The 19,305-nt window shown below is 31.4% G+C and overlaps 1 protein-coding gene across 1 annotated transcript in view; it reads right to left on the bottom strand.

The window, feature by feature from the left end:
* Positions 1 to 570: 570 nt before the first annotated feature.
* LRRIQ3 (leucine rich repeats and IQ motif containing 3) overlaps positions 571 to 19,305 on the bottom strand; it is a 94,169-nt gene continuing 75,434 nt past the window's right edge. Inside the window, exons 6-7 of the mRNA XM_090271680.1 lie at positions 8,423 to 9,149; positions 571 to 828 (exon numbers count right to left, since the gene is read on the bottom strand). Coding sequence (XP_090127806.1) covers positions 681 to 828; positions 8,423 to 9,149 — 875 coding nt within the window. The 3' untranslated portion in view covers positions 571 to 680. The remainder of the gene's footprint in view (positions 829 to 8,422; positions 9,150 to 19,305) is intronic.

Consider the following 19,305-nt stretch of genomic DNA (forward strand, 5'->3'; position numbering starts at 1 on the left):
TGATCATAATTAGATAATTATATATGTCTTCTCCCTCTTTCTTTTTGCCCCATATATGCAAAGGCAAACACATTAAAAATAAATATAGAAGATCTTATAATAATGAAGAAAGTTAACAGGACTCTTTAACTTCTCTTTTGTATTTTAAATTTTCTGAATGTAAGAGCATGAATCACTAATGTAGTGGTGAAAACTTTATTTTGAAAAAAAATCAGAGATTCTTTTAACAAAATAAACAAAAATACAATTAAATATATGAAAGAAAGTGATGAAATTAATCAAAGTACACAGTGTCTCAATAAAACTCAGCAGTTGGGACAGAATAACTACGGTAAGATTGCCAGTGAAACTGAAAATAGCTTACAAATCGCTATACTCTGGATGTGAAACAATATAAGCAACGCCTTTTGCAATGTTTCCTATAGTAAAAGAGATCAGTTTAATCATTCCTTGGGCATCTGGATATATAAGGAAACTTTGGGAGTGAAAAGTCAACTTAAGTTAAATTATGATCAGTAAGAGAAATATTTTACTCTTTGTATTAAAAAATTTATATACAAATCCACCTTGTGATACAGAGTATTTCTTTTTTCAAAGTATTATTTCAAAGTCTTTTAACTGAAAATAATGGTCATAATTCAAAATGACCATGGGATGTAATCTGACACTGGTTCATTCTGTCATTCCACTGGGAAGTTTAAGACTAAATTTCTTTTCACAATGGCTATTTTTGTTTTAGCATCTTGTAATCTTTCACAAACTTTTTGAAAGCCGAGCATATCTAAAACAAATTTTTCTTCACAGTGTCTTTTATGTATTTCTTGAGCCCTAAGAGAAAAAGAAAAGTAATAGAATGAAATACTTTTAATTTACTAAAACCATAATATTCAGTCAAATTGTTAATGATAATTAAATGTAGTTAAAATAGGCATATACAAATGGGAAAATAAGACACAACTTCACTTATTGCATAGAATTTTATTATAACATTAACTAATATCCATATTAGGTTAATATTTCTAAGATTTTCATTGGCTGTAACAGAATCCATACAAACCATGGCTTAGATCCCCAAAGAGACTTCAAAACCAAAATATGCCATTTTTTTTACTTAAGCCTCACTAAATCCAAGCTTCTTCTAGGACTCTGTTATTGACTGAACTGTGTTCCCTCCAAATTTTTGTGTGTAAGTCCTAAATCCTAGTACCTTAGAATGTGACTCTATTTCCAGAATAGGTCCTTTAAGAGGGTAATTACTTTTAAATGAGATCATGTGGGTGAGCTCTAGCCCAAAATGAGAAGATGAAGAAACACCAAGGATGTGCACATGCAGGACAAAGGCCATGTGAGAGCACAGTGAGAAAGCAGCCACATACAAGCTCAAGGAGAGAGAGAGGCCTGAGAAGAAACCAAACTGTCAGCATCTTGATGTTGGACTTCTAGCTTCTACAACTGTGAGAAAATAATTTTCTGGACAAACCACCCAGTCTGTAGTATTTTGTTATAGCAGCCCTAGGAGACTAATATAAACCCTAAGTTAGAGAAACCTGGAAATGCCATGGGCCTTAGAAGAATTTATTCATTTATCCTCATTCTTTCAACAGTTATATATTATAATGTTTGGCACATTCCCTAGATGCTAGAAACATAAAGATAAATATATGACATGACACATGAGAAGCTTATAGAAAGAGAAGTAAAAGTATATAAATACAAATAAAATACTATAATACCATAATGAAAGCACTAAGTAATAAGACAGAGTGAAACATGACAAAATTAGAAAATATAATCTGGAGAACAGGCAGAGGGAAGACCAGGGAGGCTTCAGTACTAAGGTAAAAGCAGAGAAGGCAGCACAGCGTGACATGCTCCAGGAGGTGACCACACTCTGTCTGTGTAATACAGTTCTGGTGAGAACAGTAGGACAGATAAGCCTAGACTTTGACTAGATCGTGGCATTCTTTATTTATATTCAGAGGAACTCAAAATCTGGATTTGGGAAGTCTAGAAACCTTAAAAATCATTCACTGTGTGATTCTGGAGAAGTTACTTTCATTCTCTCTACCTCACTTTCTTCATCTTTGGAAAGTGCATAATCCAACTCATAGGATTTAGTAAAGGACTAAATGAGTTACAGATTTAAAATCCTGAGAGCACTGCCTGACATTTAATAATTCCTTTTACTGGACAGGTAACAGTGGCATTCATCAGGACAATGTAGGAAGAACAACTAGACGGAGGGAGGCAGGGTTTGGAGTTCTGTTTTTGTAAAATGAAGGGTTTTTTTTTTTTGTTTGTTTGTTTTTTGTTTTTTCTAAGTATATTTTATTGATTATATTGTTACAATAGTTCTAATTTTTTCCCTCTTTGCTCCCCTCTGCCCAGTATACCCCACCCCCAGCATTCCTCCCCCCAAGTCCATGCCCATGGGTCGTACATACAAGTTATTTGGGTTTGCCCTTTCCTATATTATTCTTTTTTTAAATTAATTAATTAATTAATTAATTAATTAAATTTTTTACAACAAAAAATAACAATCCCCCCTTCTCAGACTTAACACCCTTTATAATCTTATAAGGGACAATGGGCGAAGGTCTCAAGCTCCTCTAAACCTGGCTATTCATGTGGTGATGCTGAGGGAGGAGAACACAGAGAGGCAAAGGCTTATGTTTAAGAGAACAGGAAGTGAAGCCATTCTGCTTCGGTTTGAAACCCAAATCTGCAACTTGCTGATTGTGTAATTTTTGAAAAGTTATTTTAAGCTATGTCTGTTTCATTATCTTCATCATTAAGAAGGGGCAATTCAATTCATAGGATTTAGTAAGTAACCTAATACATTTTTAAATTTTTTATAGAGGAAAGCCTAGAATGTAACAATTACTGAATGAAAATTAGGTACAACTATTGTGACTGGAGCCCTGGAAAATAATCTTGTCTGGACATGTAGCAGAGGAGAAGTCACCACAAAAGGGACTTTACAAATGTAATTAAGGGTACCAACAAAGTCTAAAATGTGTTGAAATATCCCTCCTACAGATAATCATTATAAACTGTGAATAAAATGTAAAAAGAAACACAACTATTTCAAAGAATTAAAGAGAAACACAATAAATTTATCACAATTATATAGTATATCAGGATCAAACAATTGGAAAATAAAATTATGAAATTCCATTTATAATACCATCAAAAAAGTCCTGTAAAATATTTTGACACAAGGCCTATCTTTAAAGAATACATGTTGTGAAAGTAAAGGAAGCATTAAAAATGGTAAAATAATTTAGCTATAAATAAGAATACAAGAGTTTCAAATTTAAGAGGTAAGGCAGTTCCAAGTGATGAGGGTGGGTTTATATGTCAACGGAAATTAGTTTATAGGTTGTTGGGATACAAAGTGTTTAGGTTGGGCAATTGAGAGTATTGTTCTTATGAATTTGGAAGTTAACCATGACTGCAGTACAAGTTGGATAGAGAAAAGCTTTCTAAATCAAGATATAAAGACCACAGTGAATGAAGAGGGTAGTCTAAGGTCAATTGATGACCAAAATAAAGACAAGCATAAGATAATATAATTGAAAAACTGCCTCATATGCTGTATCTTCATGCTAATTGATACTTGACTTCAAAATAGACACCCTGATGTTCTGCCCTGAGCAGTATTATCACTTTTTCAGAGTATGGATAAGAATATTTTGGAAAACTTATGACCAGATTTTACCTGGTACATAAATTCCTTCATTTCAAAGTCTCTTTTTAATTCACTCTTAAATGCCCTGTGGGTATTTTATCAATTTCCTAAACTGGAGATTTATGATTCCCCTTTCTTATTTCATTCTTCCTCACTCAACAGCAGAAACAGGAAGCTACTCTCTCAGTAGTGACTTCACTAGTTATTGAGATTTATTAGAATGCTTCTAGGTAAAGTATTTGAACTAAAAAAAAAATTAAATTAAAAACTCTAAAGTCTCTAGATAGACTCTACCTTTATTTATTTTTTTTTTTTGGAGTTATAGCTCTTTTATGCATGTTGATACTCTAGCTTTATTTGAAAATATTTATAACTAAAATTCAATAATGCCTTTTAGGACACCACTATGTTGCCTTATTCCTGTGTGCTTTCAAAGATAATATCTTTGCAGCAGTTTACAAGAGAAGATAATTCAGTTAAGATACATTAGGAAACTCACTTGACTCTGTATCCTCTACAAATTAATGACGGCCAGACATCCAATTTGCTGTGATAAAACTAAGCTGATTAAATTTCTCTAAAACTGATTTGTATTGTATTTGTGTTTTGATATGAGACTAGCTTTCATTCTCTTTTCCAAGATATTTTTATTAAATTATAGAAAAGGTATTTCCAAAAATCTCTCTCACACAGACACAGAGTATACAGTAATGAAAAAAATTATGAAGTATGGCAGAGAAACACATAAAATATTTTTATACTTAAAAAGATATTATATAAAATACCTCAGTTAAATAGCTTAAAAATTACTAGTTATAAACAGGAAAGGCAAATTCTTTCTTCTTGACACCACTTTCTAGTACAAACTATTTTTTGGTAAATTATAGCATTTATAAATGTAAATGAAATAGGCAGCTATAATGTTCTCAAGTATTTCTAGATAAGCCATAAATATATGTAAGTATTTACATAGATTGGCCACTTAAAATATAACTAGGATAAAGCTGTGGCTGTTAAGCTTGAATCTATTATCAAGGAAAAAAATTGTGTGAAAAAATTTGAAAGGGTTGAAAAAAATTACTAGGTGCCCTGTCTAGTGTACCCATCAGAGTATTTCAATCTCTTTGAGCTATTTTACAGCTCTATAAGTTGAGGAAAACTATGAATAATGCAAATGAACCTTGTCTATAGAAATGTAAATGAATTTTGTCCAATGGAGTTACAATTGATTATTGCCAGTGGATAATGACTAAATTTATTTTTGACATTTCTGATTGCCTATTTATATGCATGCTCTTAGAATTCTCATTTGAACTGATTGTAATGTCTTACTAATTTCTGTATTAATTAATTAGTTAAATAAAACTTTTGACATGTACATCTTATATGTATATGGTTTTGTGGTCTTAAAATATCCTTTGTAAAGAAAATGTGATATATTTATATGAATATCATCAACCATAAAAAAGAAGGTAATATTGCCATGTGCAATAACATGGTGGAAGTTGACAGCATTATGCTAAGTGAATTAGGTCAGACAGAGAAAGACAAATACCATCTGATCTCAGTTACATATGGAACCGAAAACAAACAAACAGAGCTCATAGATGCAGAGAATAAGTTGGTAATCACCAGGGTAGGGGGGATGGGTAAAGGGGGTCAAAAGATACAAACCTATAGTTACAACATAAATAAGTCATGGGGATATAATGTATAGCATGGTGACTATAGTTAATAACATTGTATTGAATCATTGAAAGTAGCTGAGAGAATAAATATTAAAAATTCTCATTAATAACACTGTATTGCATATTTAAAGTGTTGAGGAATGAATCTTAATAGTTCTCAGCACAAGAAAAAAATTGTAACTATATCTGGTTTCAGATGTTAGCTAGACTTAATGTGGTAATCATTATATACAAGTAGCAAAACAGGATGTTATACATCTGAAAGTATGATACCACAATAAAAATCCTTTTGCAACAAATAAAATTTAAATTTACTGAGTGCAGTTTAAAGTATTTTGAATAAATACAAAGTTTTACATTATCCTCCCACAAGTTTAGTTTAAAATTACAAAATCTTCATTACGGAACAATTTTTAAAATTTTGCACTTGAGACAGATTTGTCCCAAGTGTGTTCTAAGGATTAATGTTCTCAGATATTTCTTAAAAAGAAAGTACTGCGGTAAAATGCATGTTTAAAATGCATTGACTATTTTTTTTCTGGTAGGATTTCTAATGGTCTTTACCATAAGAGTGTCCACTGCAATTTAAAGGCCATAGCTAATCCAATGTAATGTTTCTCAAGCAATTGCACCTCAGCTACTCTACTTTGTAAACCTTCACTTGCTGTAGGTAAAGCAATATTCACCAGCTCCTTCCTCTCCCCTGTTACCCATTCTGAACTTTCCAATTTTGTTCATCCTCTCTGCAGGTAAGGTTTTCCCTTCATATCTCTGATTTTCCAAATTGTAATTGACAATTGTAATTTTCCTACTCTGCAATACTTCAAATATATGCTTAAATTTTCCACTGTGCTGTGAGTTCTTAGACAATCATGATTATTTGATTAATTTTTGTATGAGAGTACAGAAGAGAACTAAAATGAATTGACAAGCTGATGTTAAGTTTGCTATTTAAAGGTTTCAGATTACTCTTACTTATTTGTTTAAATTTTAAATCTGTACTTGATAGTTCTTATAGTATTAAGACCTGTGTTATTATTTCACTCTGGAAGTCTTATTGCCTGGTGACTTATCTCCACCTATATTTTCAGTTTCTTGGGGCCAAAGGATTTTTATGTCCCCCATCACCTCATATGTTCAACAGCTGGAAGCAAATTACTATTTGAGTGATTTGAAATGTAGGTAAGTAAGTACTCTTTTGTAGAAATGCCAGTGATCACAGAGGGACAAAAAGAGAATGGCAGGACAAATTTATTGTAATAAAATTAAGTACTTGTTCTAAGATAGATACCTGTTCTAATGACTAGTGAAGCTGTATTCAAAGCTTGGTTAATTATATTTTTAGTATCTATTTAATAATTTTGATTATATATCTTCACTTTACACACATTTAGAAAAAAATGCATTGCTTCTCATTCCAATGGCTAAAGAACTGAGTAAAAAGATATAAAAAGACACTTGTCCATACCAGATGCTATTATATGGCCCAAATGGATTTATTGATACATATAACCATTACTAATTTTAAGCTGACTTTTACCTATTTTCTTCAACAAATAATTATTGAATACATTTTTGGAAACTATTGTACCAAGCACTGAAATGGAACAATAGACCAAATGATCTTATACAGGACTTCACAAGCTAACCTGATATAAGCCCTCTTATAGCTACTACAGTTGAAACTCTTAAAAACTGCCATGGGAGCAACACCAAATGGAAAGGACTAATAAACAGTGAAGGTTCCATTTCAGCTGGTTGGCTAATAAAAGGGTAGATTTTGTCAGTGTTTGTCTAGTTCAGGCACTGCACAATGGGGCAAAGTGGGGAAACAGTCACATTCAGCAAAATATCAGCTACTATTGATGTGTCTCCCTGGAGGAAAGTGCCTCTTCCCTCACATATGGGCACTACCCCATTCACCAGTCTCAGCACTTCAAAGTAGAATTTGTTCAACAACCTGAGAGTCTCTGTTGCATACTATGTAGACAATAGTAACATTGTGGTCTTGTAGTGCCATTTCAGAGTTCATATTTGAGGAAAAATGGGGATAGAATCAATAAGAGCTTAGGGGTAAGGAAGTACAAAGCTGGGTAGGGAGTGGTGAATAATTTAGTCTGTCTGGAGCAAAGAGTGGGGCTAGGGGGAAGAGGAAGGAGGCTATAGCATAAGATTTAGTGAGATGGATCTAGATAGACTGGAAGAGTGCATGATGCCTGGAATGCCACTCAGAGGAATTTAGGTTTTATTGTGTGGACAATTACAAGGTATCAGCATATTTAAGTAGTTAGTAAATTACATGATCAGAACTTAATTCTAAAAGATAGTTTAAGTTTGTAGGCTGGAGAACAGATATGGTTGGAGAACAGATATGGTTGAAAAACAGATGGAGAATGGAGATCGGGGTCTCAATAGAAAGGATAAAGTGAATACTTAGAGGAATTATTAGAGCATGAATTAGTTTAGGAAAAGTGGGATTGAAAAAGAAGGATTGGTTTGAGATTCCTTTTAGAAGTAAAATTAATAGGAAAATTGAGTTGCAAAAGACTGAGTTTACTAACATTCGTCAAGAGGCTAATGATGCTGTTTACAGTAAGAAGAAAACATGAATTAAGAAGCAGATTTTGTTGGGTAAGGGTGGAGTGAGGAAATATAGAGTTGTTTTACTGTACCATCTTTGGTAATATATTAGGACATATTTTTTCTTTTTTGTTGTTTCTGTTTTCCAAAGTAGGATATACCATGTTATAAAGTACTGTTCGTAAGAGTGGTTTTCAACCTTCCTAATGCTGCGACCCTTTAATACAGGTCCTCTTGTTGTGGTGACCCCCAACTAAAGCATAGTGATTAATCACAAAACAATATGTAATTATATATGTGTTTTCCGATGGTCTTAGGCGACCTCTGTGAAAGGGTTGTTCAACTCCCAAAGGGGTTGGGACCCACAGGTTGAGAACTGCTGGTTTATAAGATCTCAACATTTAGTATGCAATATTCACATGAAATTGACTCAAGACACTTCCATAATATCAGTTGTACTTACCTGGATTCCTTCATGTGTTTAAGTAAATCCTTTTGATATTTTTCTGTTTCCAGTTTTTGCTGAACCATCAGATGCTTCTCTTTTAGGAGAGCTTCATTCTTCTTCAATCTGTCCATTTTATTTATTCCTTTGATCAAAATAGTGCGATCATTGTTTAACTTTAGAATTAATAAACGGTCTTTAGCTTTTTGGTTTTTTTCTTCTAAAAACAAAGCTCTCCTTTCTCTAACTTTTTCAAGGTATTTGGCTCTGTCCTGACCACGTTGCTGTAAACCAGCCTGAATTGCCCTGTTATCCTCTGCCTTTTGTTTTTGTGCAACACACTTTTTCTTCTGTAAAGTTTGCTGAACAGCTAAGCTGGCTCTTTCTCGGGCAGCATGAGCCATGTTTACAGCTATTATTTTTTTCTTATGGCTATCCTGCTTCTTTTGTTCCAAGTAATACTTATCAATATCATACAGTGTGTTGAGTTTTATACCAGTGCTGTGTGTTGTAAAAAACTCTCTTCTTGCATTCTTATCCAACAGTGTGTGTGTTTCTTTAAGTACTGGTTTTTGATGAGTGGCAGGAAATGGCTGGGCATATGCAGGAAAAGAATCTTGATTTTCCTTTTTCAATACTGCAGCATATTTCAATGAACCTGAAGGATGTATGGGCAGTTTAAACACGGATGTCCTAAAACTGGCATCCAGTTCATCATCCTCAGCTTCATGCTCAGACTCCTGGCCTACATCGCACATCAGACAAATACAAGTAGTAAGCACAATTCAATTTGTCTTAATATTTTTGAAAGACACATTAATAAAATTTACAAGAACCTGTTACTTATATTAAGAAGCATTTTCCCAACTGATGTTCCTTTTCAATTTGTGATTTGATGGTGATTTTGGAAAGAAAAAAAATCACTATTGAAACATTTTAACACAGAAATGCACTGATTCTAATGTTTCCTGCATTATCTTATCTTTTTAAATTATTTCACTTGCACTGACTCAAAAGCAGTATCTTATACTTACACATACATATTATTTTTACATATAGTTATTATAATTGCAGAGAACTTTGTAATCTGTTTTGCCTTGTTTTTCTTAACTGTGGTGGCAACTAATAACTGCCAACAACATTGTTTTTCCCTTCACTGGACACACAAAGGAACCAAACCTCTCAGCTTTATTTGTTGTTATTGTGGCCCTGAGACCAAATCCTCTCCAGGAAAGTGTGGGCAGAAGTGATATGTATCATTTCTGGTCCACAGCTAATAAGAATAAATGTGCCTCCTCTTTCTTCCTTCTTTTGATCCACTCCACAGCGGTAAGGGCAAGGCCTTAGAAGGTGGTACAGACACAGGTGGGAGGGGCCTGTTCCCTGAATCACTTCTTGAAAAACTACTCACTGGTAAGGATTATCTAACGTGGACTCTGTGGAGGCCAGAAATAAAATCAGAAAGGAAGAAGTAAAATTGTCCCTATTTGCAGAAGACATAATATTATATCTAGAAAACTCTAAAGACAAAACATGGTTAGAACTAGTAACTTTAGTAAAGTTGTAGAATACAAAATCAACAAACATAAATTGGTTTTATTTCTAGACACTAACAAAACGCTATATGAAAAAGAAATTTTAAAAAGCAGTTCCATTACGATAAGCATCAAAACAATGAAATTCTTACAAATAAATATAACCAGGCAGGTGAAAGATCTTCACACTAAAAACATTAAGACATTGGTGAAAGAAAATGAAGAAGACACAAATAAATAGAAAGATATCTATGTGCATGGATTAAAAGAATCAATGTTATTAAAAAGTCCATACTACCCAAAGCAATCTACAAATACAATGCAATCTCTAACAAAATCTCAAAGACATTTTTTTCACAAAAATAGAAAAAAAAACACACACACAATTCTATGATTCATATGAAACCACAGAAAACCACAAACAGACAAATCAGTATTAAGAAAAAACAAAGAGGGATAATACTCCTTGTTTTCAGAATACATTATAAAGCTACAGTAATCAAAATATAGTAGTAAGGTATTGGCGTGAAGACAAACATAGAGACTAATGGAAAGAATAGAGAGCCCAGAAATAAATCCACACATATGCAGTATACTGATGTCTGAAAAGGGAATGAAGCATACAAAGAAAACAGTCTCTTCAACAAATAGCGATGGGAAAACATGCACAAGAATGAAATTGGAACCTTATTTCACACTGTACACAAAAAAATCAGTCAAAATTGATTAAAGATTTAAGTATAAGGCCTGAAATTATATAACTCCTAGAAAAAATATAGGGGGAAGTTTTATGACTTTAGTCTCGACAGCAATTTCATGACTGTGACACCAAAAACATAGACAATAAAAGCAAAAATAGACAGTGGGATGATACTAAATTAAAAAGCTTCTGCACAGCAAAGCAATCAACAGTATGAAAAGGCAACTCACAGAATGGGAGAAAATATTTTTAAAACATATATCTCTGATAATAGATTAATTTCTAAAATATAAGGAACTTCTACAACTCAATGGTAAAAATTTAATATTCCATTTTTAAATGGACTACAGACTTGATTAAACATTTCTCCAAAGAAGATACATAAATGGCTATCAAATATATAAAAAAAAGTTCAATGTCACTAATCATCAGAAAAGTATAAGTCAAAACCACAATGAGATATCAGCTCACACCTGTCAGGATAGCTATTATTATAAAGACAAATACCACATGTGTTTGTAAGGATGTGGAAAAACGAGTCCTTGCATACCACTGATGGGAATGAAAAATGATGCAGCTGCTATGGAAAGCAGTGTGGCGATTCCTCGAAAAATGAAAAAGAGCACTACTATGTAATCCAGGACCCCATTTCTCATATTTATCAAAAAAAAAAAAAAAGTTAAATCAGGATGCCACAAAGAGATATTAACACTTTTATGTTCACTGAAGCACTATCTACAATAACCAAAGTGTGGGAACAACCTAAATTTCCATTAACAGATGAATGACTAAAGTAAATATGGCATAAACATACTCTGGAACATATTCAACCTTTTAAAAGAAGGAAATTCTGCAATACATGACAAATTAAATGAGGTTTCAAGACATTATGCTAAGTGAAATTAGTCAATCACAGAAAGATAAATGCTGATCTCATTTATATGAGATATCTAAAATAGATATTTAGGATTTTAAGTTGCTATGATTGGTCATATTAGAGTTTTCTTTTCTATTTTTATCATTCCTAAATTATTAATTTCTATTTCATTTCAATTATAATCATCCTGATATGTTAATGATTCTTCTAATTTCTTTTTGGATAAGGTATGCAGTATGTCTAAGACTCTGTGAACATTTATCCAATCTCAGATCTCACATTTCAATTTCAGTATTTAGTAATGTAATAGAGATCAATTTCTCCCACTGGCAGCTAGTTAAAATTAGATACGGTCTCAATGAAGAACTTAATATATTCTAGCTTCCTAGAGTTATTTTGATTTATCTGTCTATTAATTCATCTATTTATCCATCTTTCCATCTATCCATTTATATTATAGTAGATTGAAAATATAATAAAAAATTCAGTAATCACAACTATAACATTTCTTATTCAAACTCCCTCTTATTTCTTAATTTTTCCTCTAAATTTTACTTTCTTTTTTAATTCTTTGACAATTACTAGGTTTCTATTGATATTAGCCATCTCTCTTTAATAGAAAAATATTTTCTTTGCTAAACAGAAAACAAACATAATATATGTGAAAAATGCATATATAACACTGAAACTTTGCTATGTGTAAGGTACCTTTGTAGATATGGGAGATGAGGCACTATGATAGGCATTGTCCCAGGTCTCATGAACTTTTATTTCAGTGGCAGAAAGCAGGTAACAAACTCACAAACAGGAATGCATCAAACAAGAATGAATGATCTTATGAAGATCAGCAGGGTAAAATGACAGTGAGTCTAGTAATTATACTGGGTATACAAGAAATATTTTAATAGGAAATCCAACTGAATTGCAAATACAAAAGACAAGAAAGAATAAATGGGACAATTAGGGGGAACAAATGTTCCAAGAGAAATGAGAAGTGACTGTAAGGATATTAAGGAGGAGCACATTTGTCCTGTTAGGGATACAAAGAGAAAGCCATTCTTGTAGAAACTCAGTGAGCAAGATAAAGGTGGAGTGAGATGCGGTCAGTGAAGTAAGGCAGATTGGAGTTTTACAGGCCACAAGAAATAAGGTTTGAATTTTATTATGAGATTTAGAGCCATTTAGCAGGGAACTAATATGATATATGATTTTATCATGAAAAAAAAAAAAAAAAGAACGGATTTGAATGTGGGCCACAAGAGTGTAATGAGAAAAGCTGGTTTAAAGGCAACTGTGCGGGCACAGGCAAGATTTGGTGGTAGGCAGGACCAGAACGATAGCAATGAAGTTGCATAAAAGAAGAAAAATTTGGGATATTTTTTACAGGCAAAATCAACAGGGCTGTTGATAAATTAGATCATAGAGAAGAAAAAGAAGAAATCAAGGGTGAGTGTGACTAGCATTTTGTCATTAGAAGTGAAATAGATGGTGTTGCCATTGGTTGAGACAAAAAATATTGGGGGGTGGGAGGGCATTAGATTTAGAGAACCAGGTTAAACAAATAGTCTATGTATTACTATTTCTGAAGTTTATAGCTTTCATATCCAGACACAAGCTAACATTTTATTAAGGTCATATTTAAGTTCTTTAACTTTATAAAATCAAGTAATATGTATCATTTTAAAATATCTAATTCTATAAAAAACAAAATCATTTAAAAGTAATACTATTTTCCATTTACATGATTACCAATAATAATCAGGTAAAAACTGAGGGAAAAAAAAAAAAAAAACACAACTTTCTATGCTTTTTATAGAATCAGAAAATAAACCCAAGTGTATCTGACTTAAAAGTCTATTTTTTTCATCAAGTTATACTTTATTGTAATATGATTGTCTTTCTCTTTATTCTTGGTGGTAAAAATATTTAACATATTTAAAACTAATTAGAGCAATTATACTGACATAAAATATATTTTTTGTTTGCTTTTAATTTTAAATTTAGCAACAAAGATTTCTAGTCTTATATGCATGAATATTGTCTAATTGTTCATCTGAAGTAATTTAGTTGATATTTTATACTAAAATTCAGTCATTCTAGCAAACAGTTTAGGATTAAAAAACAAAAACAAAAAACAAAACACTGTTTAAATTGCCTAACGCACAAGTGGAGTAAAATCAGCAAGATATGATAAATTAGATGAATTTGAAAGAAAAATGTTGGAGGCAGAAAATGCAATGTGTTTCAATGGAAACCATAAAATATCCTTTAGAGTTTTCATTTCAGGCTCATATGTGGTTTCAGAGCAAGACAAAGTATGTAATGAAGGCAAAATAAAATATTGTATAAATCTTATCACAGGCACTTTGATATAATGACCCTCAAATAATAAACCCTGTGACCTTACATTCTGAATAGGAAATGGCAGCTTTGTTCTCAGAAATGTGTTTTATATAACAGGTGGCATTTTTTTTTAAGGATTTGAATTTACTTCTTCATAACTATGTCTGAAATATCAATGTTGTTCTGCAATAACCGCAAAGGATTGGCCCATCTCTCAGCTATACTTTAAAGGGTTAAAAAACACTAACATAACACACACTTTAGGGTCACAATGTCTGCCTGGTATGCCATATCCTTTCAGTATAAATAAGGTATTTATATGTTTAATTTCTAACACTGAAAAAATGTCTCAAAGTATAAGATAGAATAGGCATTCAGAAAGCATCATTTATCTTTAAAACATCTGACCTGCAGTGATATGTCAGTTCCATAAAGAAAAAAGATTTGATTAGGCAATAAAAAAAAACTAAAGTGATAATAGGTTTAACTTAAGTTAAAGAAGATAAATGCATCTACTTTTACAAGCTAACAATTAATAAAACAGGTATTTTAGATAATATTTACAGCAAAAGCAATCAACTGTTAAGCCATCATGTATAATTTGATAATAAAAATGAGACAATACCTATCCTTATTCACAAATTACAGGCAGGGCTTTTTAACTTCATCTTACAGAAGTTTCACTGAAACAATAATGTCATTCTTATCACTAATATTCTAGCTCCACGAGGGTAAGATTTTATATACTTCATTTACTGTTAGATTTGAATGCCTAGAGCTAATAAAAATATATAAGTAGTAATAATCTAAAATGTAGTAAAAACAACTTACTATAATAAAATGCTTTCTAAATTTCAAAACCTCCTAGAGCGCTGGGAGGAAGGAATTAAAGTGTCTGGACAACGATTTGTTCATTCTGTTTACAAGGTGGATGCCCATGGGAAAAGGAAAAAAGGACGGTGATCCAATCTAATCCCCATGTCAACTGGAACTCCCAAAAGATGGACTAATGATACTTTCTAGGAGAAAGAGCCCTTATCTTCTGAATGCCTTTAGCAGGCTGGTGCCTACCTAAAGAATTCTCTGGAAAATATCATATAAAATGTACAATTCTCTGAAATATAAAACAGAAATGTTTCATAATGTAAAGTCTCTGTGTGAGGTAAACCCATAAATCTCATTAGAGATTTCATCTACTTTGCTGGGCCATAAACATATGTTCTTCAAAGGAAGAAATAAATTGGAGAGCCAGTCTTAATGTTCCAGGTCCCTCTCTACTTCATTTGAGCCTCTTGATTATTAGTATTTTTTAAATTATTAGTACAGTTTGATACCAGGATAAGATCTCAGATTTGTGTAAGTCTAACTTGACAATCCATTCATGTTAAATTGGCCTATGGATGACAGAAATGAATGATGACACATAATCTGTAATTATACATCATTCAAATTGGGACATGTTCAAGACAGAGGCACTGTTATTAATAATTACAACTGGACAACAGGCATTAATTGAGACTCCCAGGGAAAAACTGAGACATAGAGACATGGTAGAAATAGTAAAGAGTCTTTCATTCATTAAGGTATTTGTTTACTTGATAAAAGACTTTTGAAGATTTGCCAACTTGAAATGCCCTTGTGAGAAAGTTATCAGGAAAATATGGTCCCATGTGGGAATTGAAATATTCAACAACATACAAATTACAGATTATTCTGGCTGACATTATAGTAACAATATAAGAATCAGAAAAACCATATTTGGCATAAGTAATTTTATTTCTAATTAAACATTAGAAAATCATTTGTTACTCTTGTGGATAGTTTTTTTTTAAATTCAGATTATATTTATCTGCATAAATATTAGTATTTAAGAAAGATCTTAAAATTGGAATTATGATAACAGGTGATAAAAATAATAAGACTAATTTATGTAGTTTCAGAATCATTGAACACTCCTAATACTTAGGAGTTGCTTAAAGTATGAAGATATAAAAACACACAAAATGTGTAACAGATGCTATCAGAACAATTACCTATTGGAGTAGACTTTTTCTGGAGATTTTAGAGGCAGCATAAAACCTATTAGTGACTAAATTACAAGACTCTTGTTTTTATCAATTAATTTAAGGAAGAAAAAAAGGGCTTAAGTGGACCCATGAATCCCTTGAAATTATAAATAAAATGAATGTGTTCATATGTGCATATTTGAGAACAACAAGAAGTTAATTTCTTAAATTGTATCTTTATATTTCATTAAATTTGTATTTGTGACCAAAAAAGAGGAAAAATGTTAAGAATCAGTGTTAAAGAACAATAATATTTAGACAATAGGTTCACCTAGTCACAACTCATATTGTAAGGCAATAGTTACTCACATTCATGCTTTTTTAATAAGGGAGTTTCTGGCCTAGTAGAAGTGCCTATTATCAGACTGTACCAGTTTGAAAAATATTAACCCATAGTCATTCACTCAAATGTCGTTTACCTTAAAGGAAAAGAGGAGTAATTGCCTAACGGCCTTTATGAAACCCTCTCGTCCTTACTTTAACCCCCTATATATTATAAGCTTTCTGATATTTAGGATTAACTTTGGGTATAACATCTTGATTATTCAAACACTCTAATCATACTGTACTTTTATACATCATACATTGTTAATAAATTTTCAAATTATGAATATAATAAGACATTCATAACTCTAAAATATCTTTAAATCTCAATTTAAGAATTCTGTAATTCACAAGATTGATTTCTTTCTTTCGGTGCCTTGAGTTTATTATGAATATAAATATTGTAGATTGTAAAAATCCTTAAAATAAATAATTCGGTAATATCTTCACTAGTTTATTTTCATTCACTCTTAACTTTCACCGACATGGTTCTTGTCTCTGTCATTTTGCAGGACTTGCTTTGTCAATCAAGGTCACCATTGACTCTTCATGTTCCAAACTCAGGAAATACTGTTTTGTTCTCCTATTTCAAGACTGTTCAGCTAGTATTACACAGTGTCATAGTCTATTCTTTTTCATTAAATTATTTTTATCAAATTAGTATATGTGTATATTTTAGAAAATCAAGCTTTATAAGACATAAAATTAAAAATATTTCTCACTATTGAATACAAAATTAAGAGATAAATACGGTCTTGTTCAGAAATGATAGTTATTTTAAATATAAAACTTGATACAGAAATTCACATTTATAGAAGTAAACTTTTGTTCCTTATTAAAAATATATTTAATGTATAATACATATATGAAACATATATAATATACACAGATGTATATTCCTACTATACTATTTTTCCTTATCATAATTATATAAAATTTTAAAATGTAATAATTTTTTCCAGGCCCATGTAGAGTCTCCCCTAAACCACACGGTGTTAACACAGTGTGCCATACAAATTTTATCATTTTCAACATGTGCTATAATTTGAAATTTAAGAAAGTTTGAGAAATAATGCTCTATAAGCTTATAGAACACCTGTGCACTACTGTATCTAAGTGCACATAGTGACTCTATAAAACCTCATTGAAAAAGTTAAAGAATTAAAAAAAACACACATAATTAGAAAAACAGGGTATACAAAGATTTCATAGCACCCTTGTTGACTCTGTATCAATGTGTGAAAGTTGTTTTTAAAAGAGGGGAGAATTACTACCTATCTACTTCCTTACTTTACTTGTTGCAATGCAACTTCTCTCTCTCAGATAAAGGTTAACTCCATTTATAATACTGATTCAAGATCACTCAATATTTTCTGTGGGAACAGTATACTGTCAGGTGTTATAAAAGAAATATATAAAACCCAGTCATCATTTTCAAGGAATCCCTTTACCTTAATGAAAGTGTGTGATGGGGTGCATAAAAGATGTTAAAAAAGTTGAAAGATATGGAGGACAAAAGTAAAAGTGCTGAGGTAAAACTGGTATCCCAGAAGAGGAAAAAAATAAGAAATTAATCCAGGAGATGGTGCAAATGACATTGAAAATAATGTTGATTAAATAACTTGGTAAGATTTTCTGTTTCTTAATTTTAAAAAAAAATGCTAAAACAAACAGAAGAGGTATATACATAATGACAAAATTGAAATCTAGACAGTAAGATTGAGTCCTAGATAAGGAGAACATTAGTCAGACAATTGGCCATAGATGAGTATCATTCATAGATAAGTTAATGGTATTATATCAATGTTAACTTCCTGGTTTTTATAATTGTACTATGATTATATAAGATAGTAGCATTTGGGGAACAGGTGACAAATATTCATAAATAATTCATAATTTTTGTACCTTTTTGTACTTTGAAATTATTGCAAAATAAAAAGTCAAAGTGAAGAGGGAAATGTAGATATCAAATGTGAAAAAATAATTGAAAGAAGAAAACAGAAAAAGAAAAAGTAGAACTAGAAAAAAGTAGAAGACAGAAACAGGTCTCCTTCAATGGATATAATACAAATAAGTTGATCCAACTATTTGCTGTTTCATGATACATATATAAAACAAAAAGTCAAAAGTAAAAGGATGGAAAAATATATTAAGAAAATTTTAACTAAAATACAGCTAGTGCAGCTATACTAATATCAGGCAAAAGAGTATGAGGAAAAAATTATTATGAAGAAAGAAAATAAATACATAATGATAAAAGGTTCAAGTCACCAAGAACATGTAACAATCACAATCATGTAGATCCTTAATAAAACACTTCAAGATATAATAAAAATGTTTGATAAAATTATAATTCCACAATTATGCTGTAATATTTCAATACACCTCTCTCCCTTCTTGGTTACACAGACAAAAGTTAAGCAAGGAAATAGAATATTCAAATAACAATGAAAAGTTTGATCAAATGAACTTAGCATTTATCAAAACTTTTACCAAACCCCAAGATATAGGTAGAAGACAGGACTAAAAAAGGATTATTCTTATGAATACCATTCTTAAGAGACTGTTGTAACATTGTTCCCACTTGGTACTCCAGGAACTTCTGTTTTTCAATAGAGGGGAAATAAGTTAATAGTCCAGAAAAGGTCTGCATCTCAAACACAACGCTATTACTTAATATTAAATAAATGGTAGAAGGAGGAGACTGCCAAACTTCCTAATTTTCCAAATTAAGATCTCTTGAGCCCATATTTGAGTATGGTCAAAAAAAGAAATAATATTAATCATTCTGAAAGGAAAAAAATATATATATTAAAGGAAGGAGAGACACTGCTAAGAAGAAAAGGTATTTCTCATGCTATACAACTTTGAATATATGTTAAGATGTACAATTTGGTAAAATGGATTAAAATAACCCTAAATAGAAGAATACAATACCTATATTTAAAAAGTAACAGAAAATGTTACTTGGTGAAAGAAAATAAAAGTAGTTTTTAACAATGAACTAATAAAATTCATGACAAAAAATAATAATTTGTTCAAGCAGCATTAGTACA

This window comes from Furipterus horrens, unplaced genomic scaffold, assembly GCF_987537825.1.
Source record: "Furipterus horrens unplaced genomic scaffold, mFurHor1.1.pri manual_scaffold_3, whole genome shotgun sequence".
Classification (NCBI taxonomy): domain Eukaryota; kingdom Metazoa; phylum Chordata; class Mammalia; order Chiroptera; family Furipteridae; genus Furipterus; species Furipterus horrens.